The 22,642-nt window shown below is 33.4% G+C and overlaps 1 protein-coding gene across 1 annotated transcript in view; it reads left to right on the forward strand.

Annotated features, from left to right (window-relative positions):
* The window catches only part of COL11A1 (collagen type XI alpha 1 chain), a 561,059-nt gene that overhangs the window by 528,520 nt on the left and 9,897 nt on the right, over positions 1–22,642 (forward strand). The window contains exons 59-71 of the mRNA XM_057310420.1: positions 3,204–3,257; positions 3,888–3,995; positions 4,290–4,343; positions 4,972–5,025; positions 6,050–6,103; positions 11,910–11,963; positions 12,078–12,185; positions 12,640–12,693; positions 19,658–19,711; positions 20,615–20,722; positions 21,232–21,285; positions 21,392–21,427; positions 21,527–21,580. Of these exons, the coding sequence (XP_057166403.1) occupies positions 3,204–3,257; positions 3,888–3,995; positions 4,290–4,343; positions 4,972–5,025; positions 6,050–6,103; positions 11,910–11,963; positions 12,078–12,185; positions 12,640–12,693; positions 19,658–19,711; positions 20,615–20,722; positions 21,232–21,285; positions 21,392–21,427; positions 21,527–21,580 (846 nt within the window). The remainder of the gene's footprint in view (positions 1–3,203; positions 3,258–3,887; positions 3,996–4,289; positions 4,344–4,971; positions 5,026–6,049; positions 6,104–11,909; positions 11,964–12,077; positions 12,186–12,639; positions 12,694–19,657; positions 19,712–20,614; positions 20,723–21,231; positions 21,286–21,391; positions 21,428–21,526; positions 21,581–22,642) is intronic.

Raw genomic sequence — 22,642 nt, forward strand, 5'->3', positions numbered from 1 at the left:
TCTTTTTTTTTAAAAAGGTGAGGAATGTAGTGATATGCAGTTTGATACACCAAGAATTGAGGACTTTGATGATACTGGCTGGTATTTTAAGTGCTTCGAATAGTTCCGTCTTTCTCAGTATTTTACACATAGTTATTTGAATCACAGCCCATCTACTCTAGTAGTTAAATAGTAGTGGTAATATGATTTTGAGATACCATGTTTTTTTATTGCCAGGTATTGTGCTGAGTAGTGGACATGGGTCATTTCCTTTAATCAACACAATCCCTCTGATGATGATATTATTATTACCCACATTTTTAAGCTGAGACACTGAAGCTTAAAGAATTTCAATAATTTTGTCAAAGTTTTATCCTGAGAAACTAAATCAGGATCTACTGTCATGTATGTCTGACTAGAGTAAGTATCTCTAGTAACACTCATTCCTGAAAAAGAAGAGATTGGTTGATGTAACTGAAACAGGAAAAAGGAATCCTTCAAATTACAAAAGAATTAATCATTCATTTTGTCATATTTGGAGTTACATTTTCATTACTAATAATATGACCTGTCTTTGGCACTTTTCAAAATATTTGGCATGTGTCATAACATCTGGGCTCAGAATAGCTTCGTTTTCTCATGAAAATGATTTCACTTAAAACATCTCTTTCTTTTTATGAAAATGTCAAAATCATTCTCTGAATTCTTATTTATGCATTCATGGTCATTTCTTAATAGAATTTTTAAGAAAATCGACATTAATATTTGCTTTATTTAAAAAAATAAGTTATTTGCCAGTTTGAGAGATGAAAATTAAATTCCATACCATAAAATGTTATACAGTGAAAAAATGTGGGCTTTCTAGTTATTAATTAAATGATATAAGAAATATAGACTTGCCATAATTGTAAAAATGATTCTGTTGTTTGGTCTCAAAGATTTTTGACATATCACATATTGCATTTAATTTAAGTAAAAGATTTAACTCTCAGAAAAAAAGAAATGCAATAGGATATCTGCTGAACACATTCTACCATTTGATTATAATTAATCCTATATGGTCAACCATTTAAATAGTTTCTTCATTACTAAATTAGAAATATTTTAAAATTATTTTGTAATTCTTACTGCATAAACAGTCAAGTTTTTTTTTTTTTACTGACTCTTTGTTTATATTTTTAAATTTAGCGTTTTGTGTTGAAAACGTGCAAGTGAGTTGGAGTGGAATTTAAAGAACATTTTTCACTGAGTACAGTTGTCATAGGGAGAATAACTGGTCTCTGATGATAAAACTGTGGGAGACAGATGATAACAGACTCAACTTTCCTCTTTCTTCCCTTGGCATCATCCCCTTTTGGCTGTAATGTTGACTAGATAGTTGTGAGAACTAGTCTCTAGTTTTAGTTTTGTCCACCTAGAAAATTCTGAAATAATGCTTAATAAATAAATTCTAAATTTAAAAGCCTTTTCAGCTTATCTTATGGTTTCCTAAAGCTTGCGGGTACAGTAGGAACAAGTTTAAGTACTTCAGTTCCTACTATGGTTTCATCTTGTGTTACTCTTGAAGATAAACATGGATGACAGGGGTTTGGAGTTTGGGAAAACTCTTTTTCCATATTGTTTCCATTGTTTAAAGGCTATCTGGTAACACCTGGCTACCTTTGAGTCTTAAGAGAATACAGTGTTGTTAACTATATTCACATTGCTGTATATTAGATCTCCAGAACTTACTCATCTTGTGTATCTGAAATTTTGTAACCTAAGACCAACATTTCCCCATGTACTCCACACTCCAGCCCCTAGTGACCAGCATTCTATTGTCTGCTTGTATGAGTTTGGCTATTTTAAATTACACATATAAGTGAGATCTTGCAGTATACTGTGTATATTTAAAATATAAAGCATTTAATGTGGACATTTTATCGTTGATTTGAATGGCAAACTGCTTTAGTCTTATTTCAGAGATATGAATAATAGGTCATAAGAATATTACTTATATATCATTCCATCAACCGGAGATGGATGACTGATTTGTTGCTTTGCAAATAATGTGAATGTAATATTTTACTTGTAAGGTTTATCTAAAATAACAGGTAGTATTTGCTACTCATCTTGAGAGAGAAAATAATTTACACACAATACTGTTACCAATAAATTCCTAGAAAATACTTGATATTTTCCATGATTATGCAGATAATTCAAGAAGTTAAAATATGTGCATATTCTCGAAGAATAAGAAATTAGGTACACTGAATAGCCTATCCCTGGAGTTATGTTTATATTTAATATAATGCATTTCAAACCAATTTATGAATAATGGGTTTATACCAGTACAATTGGAAATAAAGCAGAATTAAAAATTAAAGGGAATTCAGACCTGCCATTTTTTTTAAAATTTAAAACAATTTCCACTTCAGAATTTCTAGTTCCACTGATTTTGTGTAGAAACATGGCACATGAATATACTGTATTATTTCACTTGGATGATGACTTGAATAAAATACTATGCTTTTTCAGTGTAAAAAATTAGTAACAGACTTTCATAACTAAAACCTACTAGTCTAGGAGGTTTATTTATTAGTCTGCTGAGCTAGAAAATAGTCATCCATATTTGTACAGGTAGAACATAAAAGCTACTGAATTTATAATATGTATATCCTCAAAAGGAACAATTTTAATTAGTATCTAAGTATCTTTCTGTATCTTATACAGTATTTTCTATGTTCTCAGATCTCTACTAAATATATTTTATAGGATTATCAAAATACTACCAAATGATTTGCTTATTTGCTATTGTAAAGATAAATTAATATTTTAGTAAGAAATGGAATTTCTTTAATCAATAAACTAAGTTGTAATGTGAATACCGATACAGCACAAATACAGAATTTGTTAGGAAACATGCAGAGGTCTGTTTTGTATGGTTTGGTGATAACTTGAGGTTAATGTTCTGTTAACTAATTGATGAGAATTGTAGCATTCAGTCTACCCAGTTCTGCCTCCTCACTTGAGAAATAAAAATACTGAGGTCAGTAATAAGTTCCTTCCTCTTAATAAAGTCTTCTGCCTTTAAACAATATAATGATTTAAAGTCTAGTTTGAAATGTCGTGGTCATCATTGAAGGCAGTTCTACAAATGTAAAAACATCATTTCTGTGTTGTTGTGTTTGTTTGTATGTTTGTCATTTCTATGTTTTGAGGCTCATTTGCTTTCTTCTTTGCAGGGTGAACCTGGAGAAGCAGGGAACCCGGGGCCTCCTGGGGAAGCAGGCACAGGCGTAAGTGTTAGCTTATTGTCAACGTAGGTGTTAACAGTTTGGGAATTCCTTTCAGAGTATATTAAACACGTAACTTAACTCCTAACTAATTCAGTTCTTTGCGTTTCCTTTCCAACACACTAAAAATAATCACAAATGCAGAACTTTTTGTTTAGCAATTTTGCATATCCTTTACATATTTTGATTTACATAGAAATTGAAAAAAATAACATTTATTAGACATAAGTTAGAGCATTAAAACTATAAGCTGTTTACACATTTTTTGATGGGGTGCTCACAAAAGAAACAAACTAACTGTGCTACGTCAAACAAACATGTATGAATTGTATTAGGACTGTATTCGTTCTAATTTAGATTGGTTCAAACCTGGAGTGAATTTGACCCCTGGGACACATTTGGCAATGTCTGGAGAAATTTTTGGTCATCTCCCTTGGAGAAATGTCACTCTTGATGTCACATGCTGGGATCAAATTAGTAGAGACCAGGGGTGCTGTTAAACACCTTGCAATGCACAGGATAGCACCCCCCCTCCCCGCCCCACAGCAGAGTTGTCTGATCCAATATGCTGAGGCTAAGAAAGTTTGACTTAAAGCTTATAATAAAATTATTCTTTTTCTGATGTGATTGTAGGGCCCCAAAGGGGAAAGAGGAGAAAAAGGAGAAGCTGGCCCACCTGGTGCTGCTGGACCTCCTGGTGCTAAGGGACCGCCAGGTGATGATGGCCCGAAGGGTAACCCGGTAAGTGAGCTCGGTCCCCTTTAAAATGGCATCTATGTCAAGGACACATAGGAGCTTTTCATAGAAAGGTTAGAAATCATGAAACTCTGTCCCATGGCTGGTGAAGCTGACTTTTCATCATTTCATATATCCATTAGCATTCTCCATTAATTTCTTTTTTAAAACATTTTCTAGCAGAAGAAGGGAAATATTCTCATATGGTTTTGCCATGACTTAGCTCTGAAATATCAGAATACTGTGACTTTATAAAGAATATTTTTATTTATCTTCTTTCTTTTAAAAACATCAACCTAGGGTCCCGTTGGTTTTCCTGGAGATCCTGGTCCTCCTGGGGAACCTGGCCCTGCAGTAAGTATCATGGGGAAAAGAAAGGAATTATTTTGACGGGGTGGTTCCCAGTATCTCTATTGTTAATAATTAAAGAATATTCTTGATGACTTCAGTAAATCCCCAAAAATAGAAAGGAAAAGAAAATGTAAACCGCAATCACAGCTATGACAATTAAATCCATAAGGTTGAGGACAATTAGACCTATGTTGCATGATTATTTTCTTCATTTGGGTTAGTTTTCCAGACTTTGCTGAGTAGCAGCATTACTATGATTTCAAAGTTACAGCATCTTTGTTTTTATTTCAGTCTCTCCTCTGCTTAAATCCTACCTCAAAGTGTGCGGTATTTGTTCATGGTGCAAGGATGCACCGGCTTTGTATGCTAATTACATCCTCTTTCTTTTCTTATATTAACAGCATACTGTATTTTAAATTTAATGTGGTGGCAGTTTTCACAAATCTTTATTGAAAGAGTGAGAGATACCACAATCCTTAAAATACAACTGGAAGATTTCAATAATAACTTTTATTTGTCCATTTAGTAATGGTTTATATCTCAAGGACTCAGAGAGTATATCATACCTTTTTGTTTTAATAAAAGTGAACTCATAGAAATATCTGAGATCACTTTCCATTGCCCGTCACAGGGTCAAGATGGCGTTGGTGGTGACAAGGGTGAAGATGGAGATCCTGGTCAACCGGTAAGTAAGCACACTATTTTTATTAGATCTTTACGTAGTCTCAAGACATTTTAAAGAAATAATCAGACTTTCAAAAGCATAGCTATGTGGGTACACGTTTTTCTGAAAGGATTACCAGTTATATTTGAATTTCAGTTCAAAGTCAAACTAACGTGGAGTTTCTTAGTTGATGTGATTTAAGCAATATAAGTAGCCGTCATCATAAAAAAATGTAGTAATACCATAGTAATGATTTTGTCATACTATGTCAAATATAGCTATCTATTTGTATTAAGTAAAAAGTTATTTTAAAAACACAAATATGGCTGAAATGAAGACAGCCATGTTATCAGCCTATCAGTAGCATGATTGTCCTGCAATTACTAATCTAAATGTATTCAGCATTGTATGGGACTAGTGCTATTATTTTTTTAAAATTGAGAATGACCCCGTAGGGGCTTTGGCCACTTATGTTATTTAGGGAGAGGTAAAGGAAGGCACTAAGTTAAGTAGGAACCAAACAAATCTCACCCCTAATACAACTTTGTCTCCAGAGCCATCCGCAATGGATATCTGTAGGCTTAGTCTGTGTAGATAGGACTGGCGGGTCATATCCGAACGTGCTGAGTACTCCTTGGCATGGAAATGCTAGTTCTGTACAAGAAGACATTTAGAGAGAACAGTTTTATGGTGTCACAAATGTATGTGATATGAGTAAAGTTATTAATCATATGATTCTGTTCATTAGTATGTCTACTGGCTGCTTGTCAGATGTAAGTTAGCACTTTTTAAAAGAACGGTTTGAAGAAGAAGGAATCTGATTCACTTTCTTCCAGCTATGGAAAAGTTTTTCATCTGAATTTATCAGCTCTAATAATAGGTATCTAGAGAAAATCTAGGTACCTGAAACAGAGATGAGATTATCCAGGAAAGGTAGATGTGGGGAGGTGAAGAAAGAAGTTTGATTTCAGTCCAGATGTCGGAAAATGCTGTGAGCCGTAAAACAATGCTCAATTGCTTAAAAAGGTATTTTTCACATTTATAGGGTCCTCCTGGCCCATCTGGTGAGGCTGGCCCACCAGGTCCTCCTGGAAAAAGAGTAAGTTTTTAAAATTCTTTATTTGAAACATCCACTCCTTATCTACTGTGTATATAAACTTATGTAATATTCTTACACTGTAGGCAGCACATTACAATGATGCCGAAAGATATAAGTCGTGGAGAGCAGGGTAATTTCTTAACATTTGTCAAAATTCTTATTAAAATAGAACGCACTTCGACAGATTTAATCTGTCACAATGAGAAGTAGTTTCCCACTTCTCTGTGCTAAGGTCTCCCCTCTGTACAAAAGGAGGCTGTTCTAAAGGACTGCTGGAACCCCGAACTTCAGTTCTCGGTGTGCTACAGGGAGATGAGATGCCAAAGTCTAGCAGTAGCTACAAACACGGTAAAAACCTGAATGCAAGTATCAATAGAAAGAGCTCAGGAATCAGTCCGCACGTAATGTTAGCTTGCTTTATCTTGCCAAGCTTCTCTGATTTGGAAACATGGCTGGATTTTAACAAAAGATGACAGGAAAAAAGAAATAAATAGATCTTGTTCAAAATAGTGGCTCCAGTAGATCCTAAGAGATTTACTTGAACTGTCTTTTTCTTACAATTGTACTATTTTCATAATAAAACCTTTTGTTGACCTGCCCCTTGCAGCATTTATATCAACGTACATTGTTCCCCTGCAATAGTCTGTTTTAGTCTATTTTCCATCCTCCCTGCAAACAAAATACATTTCTTAGGTTCATTCCCCTTTCAGTAATCCAAAGGCCCAGAGCACCTGCGATCATTGTTGTTTTCTAATGGTAGCTTTGTTTTAGGGGGATTTTCCTACTACACATCCTCATGTACATATTGTATGAACAGATTTTCATTTTGTCCCTCAGCAATATAAATTCGAGTCAGTATTTACAAACATTTGTCTTTGCCAGAAATAAATGTAGTCTATATTAAACATCTTCTCTGAATATGATTTTCTCTTCACTGACCAAGTGCTTTTTGCCTTCCTCCTCCCCCCTTCTTCTTATATCCTAACAACATTCTAGATAAGATTCTTATTATTTTGTTTTATTTTTGCTGTTGTTGTTGTTGGCAGCCCCAAAGCATGGTCTTGGTAGAAAAAAATGTATTACAAAACAACCATTGGGCTGTTATTCTTAGAAAGTAATTACAAAGTGTAACATGATTTTTGAGATCTCTTGCCTATTTTTGCCTGCAGTCTGAATGCCATTAAAACTTTCTAGATGGATGAGTAAATGATAATAAACCTTCCTAATAGAATATTGATCAGAATGTTGCGAGTGGCAGTGATACTGAGAAACAAGATTCTAACTGTTATTGAGCAAGTAGGAAAATTAAGTTGTCATTTGTAGTACAAGTACATTCTGTCATGTGTTTGTAATACTGGAGAATAAATGTACATGTCCTTAAGGCACTAGAAGCTTGTGCAGTTTGTGTCAATAAACCATGGAGTTTTAACCTCACCTTATCGTTACAGCTATTTGAGACCAAGAGCTAGTTCCATGCTCTTTTATTGAAAAAACTCCTAGAGGTCACTAAAATAATTTAAACATTATAAAATGCACAAAATTTACCTGTTAAATGGAATTTTAAAGACTCCAGCTCATATTGTCAGAAGAAAGTTCACAACAAAAAATTAAGATAATTGATATTATTAATTGGTAGAAATACAGAGAATAATATATATATATATATACACCATATAATGTATATATATTCTTATTATATATGTGCATATATTCTTATTATATATTCTTTCCATCCTTAATGCTTTTATGCATGAATGTGAATGGTCAAAAGAGAAAGTGTTAGAAGGAAATATCCCTCCCACATTTACACATTGAGATTCAGATCAGAGATTAGATTCTTAGGAAAGCCTTCCCTACTGTCAAATTAGAACATTGTGCCTATTTTATACGCTTGCTTCACCTTTGCATATTTTATAATGCACTGTCTTTGTTAATTATGATGTCTATCTTCACATCTAAACTTCATGAACTCCTTAGGATTTCACAGGTTTTTTATCTTTGTTTTTATTTTTGTTTTGTATTTTCCATGTGCAGCACATTTCTGGCACATAAGGACAATTTAAATGATTTTTTTACATGAATGGAAGAATAGATAAATTATGGAATAATATTGTAAAATACGAATAGTGGAGAGAGGTTTGTGCCATGTATTTTATATGAAGCTTATTTCTCATGGTGAAAAAAATCCTGTGTAACAGTGGCTACTGGTAGAGAATTAACTGGGGCCTGTTTTATTGTCTCATGTTTTAGGAGGCATTTTGCAATCAGAACACTCATTAGTTTATGAAATTACAGCAAGTATTTTGCTAGATTAAGTCCTTGACCATCTGTTTATGCAGATATATGAGAAATAAATGACCAAGACAAGTATTTGTCCGTACGCATTATTAATTTTTCTTATTCTCCTAGAAAAAGTGTGTTTATCTGTTTTCATCCCAGTCTTTCTTAAAAAAGAATCTGTGCCATCTGGAAAAAAATATAAGAAATAGGGACGCCTGGTGGCTCAGTCGGTTGTGTCTGCTTTCAGCTCAGGTCATGATCCCGGGGTCCTGGGATTGAGTCCTGCATCCAAGTCCCGAATCGCTCCCCCTCTGCCTGCCACTTCCCCTGCTTGTGTTCTCTCTCTCTGACAAATAAATAAATAAAATCTTTAAAAAAGAAAGAAAGAAAGAAAGAAAGAAAGAAAGAAAGAAAGAAAGAAAGAAAGAAAGAAGGAAAGAAAAATGAAAATGGGAAAAAAGGGATAAAGAACAGAGAAAATCCATTTAATATGGATTTCCACCATGACATATATCAGGCATTCATTCAAAGAGGGAAGAAATTCTTTGGGGATGGAGAAACTCTATTTGAATCACAATTTTGTGTTTGTGTTGTAGTTTACTGGTGTTTAAATTCTCTAGGCTCTTCAAACTCAGATTTTCTTTTCTCCCTTGCAGTAAAAGCAATATTTTTGTTACATTTTTAGACAGCTGATGACTTGCTTTTTTAAAAGGCTAGATCCTTATAAATCTTCTATTCTATAATGCTCATGTGTGTAAATGTAATCTTTTGAGAAGACTCCATACCTTGATCCCACTAGTTTAAGGAAAAACCTTCATATAACAAGGAAAAGCCTATTGTTCAGCTGAATCTCATAATTTCTATTTCCAAAATCACAGTCATTATGGTTGTTTAGGTTTGCATATATTAATATTTTAAACATCACACCAAAATAATTTTTGATAACATTTTAACACTAGGAATTATTTGAAGTTGATGCTTGTATACAGAAATCCTCTTGCATAAATAGCATGAAATTAAAAAGAAGTGCTTAAATTTTAAACACATATTCCTGTTAACATAATGCTGCTGCCTCAAGAGACTGCTTCAAAATTTGTACATTTCTTCCTTTGGATTGAGGTGCACTATGTGCCTAATCCCATATGACGTTATGGTGATGATATTGAGAAAATAATGACCAATGCTATATTCATTGATTCTTTCTGAGATAACTGAGTTCGCAGAATGCTCTGAGTTTGATGAAGTGCTTGATACTCATTTCAAACGTGGATTTAAAAGACCATGTGAAAGACTAGCATGTGCTCATCATTAGCATATTAATATGGCATCTGAAAGAGAGAAAGTCATCCTTCTGCCTAACCTTATTTTCACCAATTAACACCATCTCCACTACTCTCCCCAACCTCCAACCTCAATCTCGGTTGCCGATTTTGAGTACAATTCATTGCAACAATTGAAGTAAACAGATGGAAAGCAGGAGAGTCTGGGGAAAAATGAATGTAATTTCTTAGAGATCATGGAGTTTCTTTTTTAGACTGTCTGTACTTATGTTCGAACTTTTGCAGAAAATTTCAACATTAGATTGAATCTTAATGCTTGTTAAGTAATAATAAAAATTCAGTTGATTAGTGGACAAAAATATTTTGTAATAAAATTGTAAATTTTATGTGTCTTAGAATAAATTATTGCAAATGTATATTTAGGTAGTTCTAGAGGCCAAAAGCATTTTTATTGTATTCTTTTTGGGCTGTCAAACCAAATGCTTTGCTTTTGTTGATTTGAAATGTACTAAGAAATGGTGTAAGTGATGATCCAATGTAATTAATAGAGGCAAAACTGAAATATAATGGGAATTACATCTACTATTAAGCTTGAAAAATTGGTGATTTCTTTGATACCTTGACTGTTATGTTCTTATTATAAATGATTCTTTTCTCATCATTTTGTTACAAGATTGAGAAATGTCATGTTTTATACTTCACAGATGACTATGTAAATATAAGAAGAAAATATGAATATCAGATTTCAAAATCTGATTATACATTTCAGGATCATAGTATACCTTATTGTTTAGCCGACTCAAAATTTTCCAGTTAAAACAAGTCGTTTCAAACATGGAATTTATATTTTTCAGGTATTATAAACAGCATGTATGGAAAAAGTAGTTTGTTGACATGGTGTCTACAACCGTATTTTGAGAATCTATTTTGTTTGACCTGACTCTTAGGTTGCCGACATGGTCAAAAGTATAGGTAAAATACTTTAATGTACAAAAAAAAAAAAATCTAATAATCTTAGTAAGGATAGTAACAATAGCCAATGTTTGCGCAGTGTGCTTTTATGTCCCAGGTGCTTATATGCCATTTATATTTCTCAACTCATTGAGTTCTTATCATGACTCTGGGAAATAGCTCTTATTAGTCTCCACATTTTGCAGGGAAGTAAACTGAAGCTCTTCCATGGTGTATAACTTTCTAAAGATCACAAAGGTAATTAGTGGCGGAGCCAGGATTTAAAGCCAGGCAGCCTGAGTCCGGGCCTTGTGCTCTAAAGCACCAAATTCCATATCTGTATTTGATACCACTCTACTGGAAGGCTTGAAAGATACTTTTACATTTGTTATCTCATTTAAATTTAACAACAATTCTATAGCAAGAGGATTTTTATTGGTAGTATTTTATGGATGAAAGAACTGAAGTTCAGGAATACTAATAAGTTGCTAAAAGTCACAAAGCTAATAAAAAAAGAACTAAAGAGAATTGGGGTTGGCAGATATCTTACAAAGACACATATATAGTCGAGGAGCAATATTACAAATAGCTTTAAACAGATTAATAATTAGCATCTCTCCATAGCAATCTATGCGGCTATGTAAAAGTCAGGCAAACACCAGAATATTCTCTTAAGCTTCTGGATGGCATATGGAGTGTGAAGATTTTTTTTTCTTGCTCTTGCCTAATATTAGATTTTAAAAAGTGATAACTGTTTTTATGTCACTTACATTGCATAGTTCCGGAAAATGAAAATAAAATTTCTGCTGACAGTCAAGATTTTAAACGTTGTGCTGCCCTAGTTTGAACATGATTCTGTAAGAATGCGTAACATATGGATGTTCTAAGATTGAGAAAGGAGCCAATCTTAAAACACGTTTAAGGATGGAAGTGAAATCTGATACATTCAATTAATTCCAAATCATACAACATAATAAATGACACCTGAGTATTTAACACACTAAGGGTAACTAAGTCATCAGCATTTCTTAAAAAATTTATCTTTACCATTTCCTTACATTGATACGACATGGTTATCTGTCAATCTGTGCTTTGTTTATTTTTTAATATTCTAACTGAAAGTTTTTATATAAAAGGGTTTTGATTTTTCTCATTGTGTTTTAAACTAAATAGCTGTAGACAGCCACAATTTATTAGAATCTGTTACAAATTAGACTGGAGTATTTGCGAATAAGTCCTCAGTTACTTTACTTTTATATGCAGTATGTATTTTAAGTGCAATTTTCTGTCTATAGGGTCCTCCCGGAGCTGCAGGGTCAGAGGGAAGACAAGGTGAAAAAGGTGCTAAGGTAAAATATATGATGTTTGAGCGGCTTATGCATAAATTAAACAAAATCTATTTAATAACATAAAAAATACATTTTCTGATCATTAACGTGTTCACACGTTTTATTTTCTAACAGGGAGAAGCAGGTGCCGAAGGTCCTCCTGGAAAAACGGGCCCAGTTGGTCCTCAGGGACCTGCCGGAAAGCCTGGTCCAGAGGGTCTTCGGGGCATCCCTGGCCCGGTGGTGAGCATCTCTGCTAAAAGATGCCATTTTGAAAATGTTTTATTTCCCCCCCAAAAAATTATGAATGAAAATGTTTATGTCAACATTATTTCATAAGGTATCATATGGGTGTTTTATGGGAATTCAGTAAATATTATGTAATAACTAAAGCCAGCTACTCTTCAAATATTTAAATATGTCATTTATTTAATAAGTTCAATGTGAAATTCCAACATAAAGAGGCAGAAGAAGAACCTAAACCCTAAGAACTCAAAGAGGTACAGTTTTTATACATGCATCCATAGAGACATACACAGTGTAAAAAGATTCAAAATTGTTTGTAACATTCGTAGATGTTCTCCATGTGATGAAATTCATGATGTGTTTTCTTGCTTGCTTTTTGGATTTCCAAAATTGAAATTAAAAAAGTGTACGCTTTTGTTAATAAAAAAATCATTATGTTTATTTTCCGTAGGGGGAGCAAGGTCTCCCCGGAGCTGCAGGCCAAGATGGGCCTCCTGGCCCTATGGTGAGTATGATCTTTTCTATTACTTAGAAAGGGAGAAATCCAGAAACAAAATTGTTTATAAGCTAGAAATTCTGAAGTTTTATATTATAAATTAGATTATATTTTGTAGACCTAAAAAGGGGAAAGTAATCCTAACTGATAGGTTATTTGGAAAATATTCCACTTGATCAGATCTTTCCTTTCTTATGTCCTTTGGATAAGAAAAAATATTTCCACTCTGAATAAAATGCCACTAATGGTCCAGCCAGTTCTTTTCCAAATGTGGACAGTTCCCCCAAATGCATGCAATTACACTTAGTTTCCTGGCACTTCATTTAAAAGAATGACATTGGCAGAGGCGTATAGTGATTCCTTCACCAAATAAATTGTTCTCTTCATGAGTCATACAGACTGAAAGATAAAACATTAACCTCCATTAGTGAAGAAAGGCGTAATTATTACAGCTGAAGCTTGGTAACTGCCATAAACCCTATATGCAAACATGCTTGAGATATGCAACAGAGTATTTAGCTGACCAGCATACTGTTCGTAGATGGGAGTTTATTATAGGTGCCAAGATGATCCTCGCTACAGAATTTAGGCAGAAGTGAGAATCCAAGTCTTGCCTTTAAAATCATTGTTTTCTGGGGGTGCCTGGCTGGCTCAGTCAGTTAAGCGTCTGCTTTCGGCTCAGGTCCTGATCCCAGGGTCCTGGGATAGAGCCCCACATTGGGCTCCCTGCTCAGCGGGGAGTCTGCTTCTCCCTCTCCTTCCGCCAGCTGCTACCTCTGCTTGTGCTCTGTCTAGTAAATAAATAAAATATTTAATTAAAAAATCATTATTTTCTGGGTGACAGATTCTATTTTATGGTAGAGGCATTTGAAATTCATTGTCCAAAAATAGTTGCATGTAAAGGGATTAATCAAAATAGCTAATAATACATACAGCATTATACAAGTGTGATGCATGTTGGTTCAAATAGCCAAATGCTTCTGTACAGCAATTTACATTTTACAAAAATACCTCTTAGCATGAATATATTAGTTACCTCAGAAATACATACTCAGAAAGCCATCGAAACTGGGATTTAAAATCTTAATTATTGAGGAAGAATTTTGGCCATTCCTCTTAATAAAACTGCCACAAGATATACCAAATATTTTGTGTTACAGAGATTTTTTTTTTTTGACTTTCACTGAAAAGTTAAAGATCATTTATTTTAGTATCAGGATAAGAGTTATCAAATTTTGAGTGACCTCAAGCAGGAGATGGTCAAATCTGCACAGGACCCCATTTGCACAGGAACAGGGACCTGGCTGAAACAGAGTGGGCTCCATGTCTGCGCCACTATTGAGGGAATATTCTCCTTAGATATGGTAAACTCCTAACTGTAGAGTCAGAGCCTGGAAAAAAAAAAATTGCCTTAATGTCACCTTAAAATTTGCCAGAGATTTTTTTCTTGTTATTTCAGATTTTCCAATAAGTATTCTGACCTTTCTCCAGATGAAATAAAAAACATCATGCTGGAGATTTCCTTCAGATAATATTAAAAATAAAACCATCAGACATACCACCTGACTCCAGCTTGTAAAAGTTTATATTTTTGACTTAGGTAAATGTGAGTTTACAGAGCAAGGGACAGAACAACTCAAACCCTTTCAGGCAGAATGAAGTGAAAAGCACCAGAATTTAGCAGTGTGCGTGCCATGCCTTTCTCTGGCTCCTTGTTTTTATCAGAGAGCACTTAGAACATGAATAGATTGCAGCTTTTCATACCATCAATTAGTTTGATGATATCTAATTTTAATGAAAATGCTGGTTGGTTCTCAAGAAGTGAGGCTAGTCAGAGAAACCATCTTCAGGATGCTTTTTATGGCAATTTAATGAGCTTTTCAACTCGGCTAAGAAAAATTTATTTTCGTAGGCAATTTTGATCATGGTTATTGGTTCAGGTCATTGACTCTCAAGCCAAGCTGCCTAGTTTCAAAAACAAACACTACCACTTACGTGCTAGATGACTTTAGGAAAGCTATTTATTTATTCATTTTTTAAGCTTTAGGCTCCTCATCTGTAAAATTAGAATATCAATAGCATCTATCTCATGGGATATTGTGAAGTTTAAATGAATTAAATGGGGATATTAATATCTTCTACCCCATGGGGTTCTTACGTTAATTAAATAAGTTATATGTAAAACACTTAGACCATTAATTGGCACTAGAAGCCCAAAATTAAGAATTATTAATTGAATGAAATGATGTTTTGAAAACAAAACAATTTCATATTCTTAGTGAAAAGTAACTAAATTTGGGGTGCCTGGCTGGCTCAGTCCATATAGCATGAGACTGTTGATCTTGGGGCCCTGAGTTCAGGCCCCACGTTGAGAGTAGAGTTTACTTAAAAAAAAAAGTAACTAAATTTGACCTCATTCATGCATATGTACCGTCAATAAACTTGTTTGAAAGACACTGCCAATGAAAAGGACCAACAAATAAATTATGCTGACTTACAGCAGTTGGAGTGTAAAGTAGGTAAGTACTTTAATAGAATCAAGCAGAGATTGCTCAATATATTCAGAGTCAGACTGTTAAAAAGCCATTTCCTCTGGGGACCTTTCCCTCATCAGAAGTATGGTGAGATTATTAAAGAAGGAAAAGAGAGGCTTAAATGTGTATGGAAGGCTTAAAAATGTGGGAGATAAAAATAAGAGGTTTCAAAAGTCACACAAACTTGAATTTGTCTCTAACATTAATCCATAAGAAATTCGTCTGAATAGTCTCTCCATAATGTGCTTTTCCTCATTATAATTATAAATATATTCACACCCACATCCAAGTTTACACATGCTTCAGAAGCCTGTTTAGCAGTACATTTCTGCAGCTACCTGTTGGGTCTCCTTTCTCCTTCTAGAAGCTGCCTGAAACTTCCTGCCCTACGGTCCACTAGTCAGATAAAAACCACAGCATTCCCCTTTCCCCAAGTTTTAAATACAATGTAGCTGTTCAGTAAATTCAACTCTGTTTTCATCATTCCAGATAGGCAGCTACCTAATTAGACAATTGCACTCTATCTAACAGAGCATTTAGCAGTATGGGTGCCATTTTTCTCTTTTTGTTTTATCGGAGAGTATTTATACACTTGCTTATATACTTACTTTACTTATAAAGATATTTTATAAGTATTTTATATACAATTTTATATTAACCTTTGGAATGGAAATTCTTTAGGGTGAGAGTGAAACAGATCTTTTAAAACTTTTAAAATGATATGTGTTTGGTGCTTGCCCCCTCTGTAATCAGCTCCACTAGAGTTTAGATATGGTACAATATTTATTTTTCTCTTTAAAAGTTAGACATTTCTCATGGTAAAAATTAAACTTCTATAAATGCATGAATTTTATGTACATATATATTTAGAATCACCATATGGAACTGAGGATAGATTAAATAGTACATATGAGAGCTAACTGAAAGCTAAGGACAACGATGAGATTATATAAAGGAGAATAAAAGGATTTTTTTTTAAGTTGAATCAAATTTTTGAGTAGTCAACGAGAAAAAGGGATGAAAAATTATCATAATATAATCATACATGCTTTTCACATACTGATAAATAAAATATCTGATAGCATTATTTTTTAAACCATAAGTGCCTGAAAAATGGTAAGATAGCTTACTGAATTGCAGTTTCGTTTTTTTTATGCTACCTTGGAACTCTCTGTAGACAGGGTTGAGATGTGTAGCATTCCACAATGATTCACGAGGTTTAAATAACAAAGCATTTGCTTTTCACCAAATTAAACATTATTTCACGATATTACATTCTAAATAAAGTGCGGGATCTACAGTTTCTTTAAACTTCAATGCACTAGAGTTTTGAGATGCATATCAAGGCAAATATTCTGTAAAGCATAATACTGCAGGGGAAAATGTTTGTGTATTCTAGACACTTAAGAATGTATCATCCCTGTTTTCCTTTTCACTTATTACTTATGAATTATGTATTTCCCTAGGGTTTTTCAATTTACAATATCCTAAATAGGAAAGAGAAAATATGTACTTGGAATAACATTTTTATATGCAGAATTGATATTTTTGATATGTTCCAAGTTCAGAGGGTTATTTATAACTGTATCAATATCATAACTTTACCAATTTCTATTTCCACCTGATGAAAATGATAAGAAACTGATTTTGCTTGGTAAGTTCGTCCTCAGATAATGTTTTCAAGTTTATAAGAAATTATTAGCTTAGAGGAATTAATCCTCATTTCCTCTAACTCTTTTATGTACATTTATAGAAATGATTTAAAATGCATTATAAACACAATGTCTAGTATATTTCTCATTAAGCCTGAGTAATTAGAATTCCAGTATTTCTTCTCCTTCTTCCCCCTCCTCCTTTTCTTCCTCCTCCTCTTCTCCTATTCCTTTTCCCTCTTCTTCTCCTTCTTCTTTGCCATTTTAGCTTATACTATTAGAATGTGGTGAGAAGGCTCAATGATAACTGTTTGTAACTTTTAAAAAATGCTATACTTTACTGTTTATACAGTACTTTGGTAGGTCTGGTTTTTCTTTCATTATTACAATACTGTGACACAGTTATTACTATTAAAGTATCTTCATAAATGAAGCTCAGAGATGATAAGTAATAGATCCAAGATCACCCAACTAATATGTCATTAGATTTGAGACTCTGAATGAAGCAGTGAATACAATATTGATGTCCAGGAAGAACATCTCTTTCAGTTCTCCCACTTAGAGCAAAATTTCTGTAAATTATATCATATGCCTAAAAGAATTTGAATGTGAAATGAGAAATGAAGAAAGAAAAAAATCTGGCCTATACATAGTTTTGTATTTTCACTCTGGAGGATGTATTTACTTTTAATTGACATATGTCAGATTTAACCAACATTCTTAAAAGATTTCTGCTACTGGTATAAGTATATGGTTCTTTCATGCAGTTACATTTTTATTATAACCATTTTTTTCATGCTTTTTTATGCCACCTTGTTCTAACATATAGGGTCTTTGGCGTTTATCCTGACGGTGACATGGTTTCAAGAAATTATTTGTGTTTTCATTACTCATTGATATTATTCCTTTTAAAATATGCTGTTGGGCAACCTCATTTTCCTAATGGTTCATCATGCATTTCTGATAAAATCAGAAAATAGTAGATGCGAAATATATTCCCTTAATTTAAAAATTATTAAACTAGTAGAACTAAATAGGTAATGCTTTTATTTTAACATAAATGAGATAGATCTTTTATGCGTTCTGATTTGTAGATCTTAAAAAAAAAGAATATTATTAGGCACATTCACATTTAAAATTGCACATATTTTCTATGAAAATAATTTGTATCTATTTTTAATGGAATGATGTAGGGAAATTGTCCACTTTTATATCAATATACTTACAGAATTTCAAATTCATTCATGAATTAAAACAAATATGTAATATTAGTCCAAAATGCTATTGTTACACAGTACTAATGGTACGAACCCTGTTCTTACTTTCCTGGATGATCAGGAATTCAGTTTAAGGTGTAGATGTGAGAAATTAAGGAGCGCACTCATCTATTCAATCTCACGAGACAGGAATTATAACCCTCAATTCATAGATGAGAAAACTGAAGCTCTTTTTGGTTAGCTAATTTAAATTGCTAATAAGAGAGGCTGGCTTCTGTCCCAAGTCTATCCTATTCTGAGCCCATACTTTTTATATTACATCATACTACTTGGATCAGATCCATGGCTCTTAATATGTTAAATTCACAAAAATGATGGACTGGGACTTCACGTGCTCTTTCACATGGAAGATTCTAAGTGGGTAGAAAGGAAAAAAATTGTTCGTGGTAGTCTTGAAGAAGATACAATAGAGAACACTCATGGTATATATAGTTTGGTAAAAGTTAAAACAATTTGCTTTCTAAGTGCCATGTTAAAAATCGTTACTGAAACTATAATTCTAAAATTTAATTCAATATAAATAATTCAAACTCATAGAGAAACTGTTGAAATATTTTGCTTTGTTTTTCTGGCTGCCTTAATATTGCAGGTAGTAGTGACCTACATTTTGTAGCAGTATCTTGGCTCTTATCTCATCAATCACGTCCTTACCAACCATCTTTTAGTGTCAGTTACACTTCTTCTGACAAAATCGCTTGCCTGCAGTTTAGTTTGTCATTAATTTCAGAGCAAAGGTCATATTTTATATTGCTTTCAATATGGAATACACTGACTTTTATATAAAAAGGTTTGTTAAAAAGTCATCAATATGAATAATTCCATGGGTAGGGGTCAGGACTAAGAGTTAGTTGTTGAAGTCATGCCACGATTTTTATAAAAAATATAATTCAGCATAAACGGGTAAATGTCTTATCCTTGGACCATAAAAAAAGGTTAAATTAGCAAAATAGAGATGATTATATGAAAAAGCTAATTGTTTTATTATTAAATTTATAAATCATCTAGATAAAAGATTCTTCAAGAGTAATAGTTAAAAATACTGTCGGGAGTTTGCTTAGGAAAAGTGGTTATCAAAGGTCACTTGACTGTCAAAAATTTATTGAGGTGTTTTTTTTTAATTTTACATGAAATATTGTAATGTATTTGAGCTTAGCACCAAAATATTTGCTTAATTTGATGTATAATTTAGAAATCCCTTCTCCTAAAATTAGTGTATTTAAAAATTTATCCTTCTTTTTCTTTTTAAAAGACCACATAAACCATGTCTTATTTCTAATTTCATATTTCTGTGGTCAAATATATCAATATTATGCTCTATAATTATTGTTAAATATTAAGCCATGGAGTTTTAAACAAGCAAAATTATTCAGAATCCTGAAAAATACACATTAATCATCATTAATTATTTTTGAACTGTCATATTACCAAAACCAAACTTGTCCAGTGGATAGTAATATGATTCTCTAACTCATACCTACTCTATGTATGTTTATTATTTCTCATTATTTAGGGACCTCCTGGCTTACCTGGTCTCAAAGGTGACCCTGGCTCCAAGGGTGAGAAGGTGAGAATAAAAGCACATATTATTACAATTTTGACATCCTAATAGCAGACACAGTAATTTTGCAGATTGAAATCACTCAAAAGGAAATCTCAAAGAATATCTTTGTCCTTCTAACCAAGGAAAAAGCTGTCAATCTTCTGCTTCCCAGATGAATTTAGAAAAGAGAAAATATACAAAGTCATAGTGAAAAATGTATCAGAACTCAGTGTTATATTTTTTCAATGTCCCCTTCAAGGAACCATATGGAGAAAGCATATGGTTATACTAAAATAACCCTTCAGAAAATAAACAGATGGAATAACAAAATGCCCATTTTTATGTTTTTAAACATGAAAATAAAAAATTTAAACTAGAATACCTTTGAAATAGTAATTTGATCTTCCAGAATGTATGCTGAGTTGCAACAAATAATTAAAGAAAATAAGCCTTTTTAGAATGCCATTAATGTTTTTTGGATTATTTTCAAATCTTCAAATGTCTCTTAAAGACAGCAGAGTCTCTGAAGAGTAGAAATCATTTCATATAAAATATGATGCTTATTAAAGTAATGACTTTTCAGTTGTTTATTTCATCAATATTACATATGGTCATTATTGGCCTCTTAGTTGAGGGAATTCCTTTTAAGTAAATGGAACACTGAAGATGGTATTTTTAGAAAGCATTTTGTTCCCTAATACTCCTCCCCACCAATAAAAGTCTCAGTTAATGTAAGCAGTAAATGACCCTGTTAGGTAAGAGAAAAGCAGGTTCTTAATCCTGTATATCCTTCCGAAAGGGTTAAAGTTTAATCAATTTTTTTACTTTTATGTTTCATAAATTTAGTGTGCAATTATTTTATGACTATAATTTAATAGATGGTTGTAATTTACATATTGTTAAATTTATTTTTTCTGCCTTCTAAAGGGACATCCTGGTTTAATTGGCCTGATTGGTCCTCCAGGAGAACAAGGTGAAAAGGGTGACAGAGGACTCCCTGGAACTCAAGGATCTCCCGGAGCAAAGGGGGATGGAGTGAGTAAAGATATAAATTATTCTCCTACTCCTTTCTGGTCGTACATACACACACACACACACACACACACACACACACACACACACCTGTGCACATTCCATTAAACATGACCAAGGAGGTGATTTACAGCATCTTTAATCTCTTTAAGTCAATGATGTTTTCAAAAAGAAATTTACTTAACCTTAAAGTAATAAATTAAAAATATGACAAGTTAGAAATCATAAAAATTACCGTTCAGTAGTTAATTGCACAAAAATTTATCAAATCGCCAAAACATACAAATCATTATTCTGAAGGCTGCTTTATATCTATAAAGATATAGACGTTGAAGCAAATGGGGAAAAAAATACAGATTATCTTGCAAAAGTTATGTCTTAGATTTATAATGGAAAGTTTTAGGTTATCCTTACGTATTTTGTATAATCAAAAGTTTGCAGTGTGTGTTGTTATGCAAAACATGGCATAAAATAGCTGAGGAAAACTCTAATTCGGCTGATTGTCTCTATAGGGAATTCCAGGCCCTGCTGGTCCCATAGGTCCACCTGGTCCTCCAGGCTTACCAGTAAGTGAAAGACAAAAGAATTTTATAAAGTTAACTTATAAATATACCGAAGAGTCATGAATTCTCCAGATTTTTATCTGCACTTTTGCCTTTGCCTTTTTCCTAGGGTCCTCAAGGTCCAAAGGGCACCAAAGGCTCTGCTGTAAGTACTTTCGCCTTTGGATTTTCATTTTTCAGGGAAGCCCACTCAAATGCCTTGCTCTCGATTTATCTTGTTCCTTTTTTTTTTTCCCCCAAACAGGGACCTGCTGGCCAGAAGGGTGACAGTGGTCTTCCAGGGCCTCCTGGGCCTCCGGTAAGTGCAGAATAATAAGACTGATGTGCTGGCAGTTAGCATCCTGAGACTGCCAGTGATTTCTCTGAATTTATAAGGAGGATTAAAAATAAAAAAGACATTCTGTCAAAGTGCTGATTTTTCTAGGAAATAGCAACTATATTAATTACAAAATCTGGTCCTCATGCCAAGATTTTTCTTTTAATTGAATATGAAGATCCATTGACTATATATTATGATAGTCTTGCTTTTATTTGTTTTTCAAGAAAATTACATACTTTATGTCACATTTTTATGAAAGCAATTGATTGTATGCTACAAAGATACATATATGTCTGACTACACTAGGAATAAAGACAAAAGTTTAGATGCTTGACATTTGTTTTCCTACTGTATCTAATGCTCATCATAAAAGCAATAATAATTTGTAACATTTATTAATGCTGACATTTTCCAGGCTTCACATAACTACTAAGTGACAGATCCAGTTTGCTAAGGCTGCCATATCAGGCACCACAACAAGCTGGCTTAAATAATAGAAATGTATTGTCTGACAGTTCTAGAAGCCACAAGCTCTAGATCAGACTATGGGGAGCACTGGTTCCTTCTGAAGACTGTGGAACTGAAGGTCTGTTCCATGGCCCTCTCCTTGGCTCATAGATGACTGTCTTCTCCTATCTTTTCCCATCATCTTCTATGTGTGTCTCTGCACCCAAATTTCCTCTTTTTTATAAGGATACCGGTCATATTGGAATAGGATCCACCCTAATGCCCTTACCTTTACTTAACTAATTATATCTACAGCGACCCCATTTCAAAATGAGGTCTTATTCTAAAGGTACTGGCGCTTAGGACTTCTACATATGGATTTTTGTGGGATACAATCCATGCCAATATGGATTTAACTATTCAGTATAGTTCTACTCTTGCCACATATGCAAATTCAAGTCTGGCTGCATTTTTTAAGTTTTCTTAATTGATGCAGTTTTAAGTTATATTTGAAATAAGTTAATGTGTATTTTTAAAAGTTTAATGTTTCATAATATAAATTAGTATCAAGCATAAGAGAGAACTCACTGAGTA

The sequence above is a fragment of the Ursus arctos genome, unplaced genomic scaffold (assembly GCF_023065955.2).
Source record: "Ursus arctos isolate Adak ecotype North America unplaced genomic scaffold, UrsArc2.0 scaffold_12, whole genome shotgun sequence".
NCBI lineage: Eukaryota > Metazoa > Chordata > Mammalia > Carnivora > Ursidae > Ursus > Ursus arctos.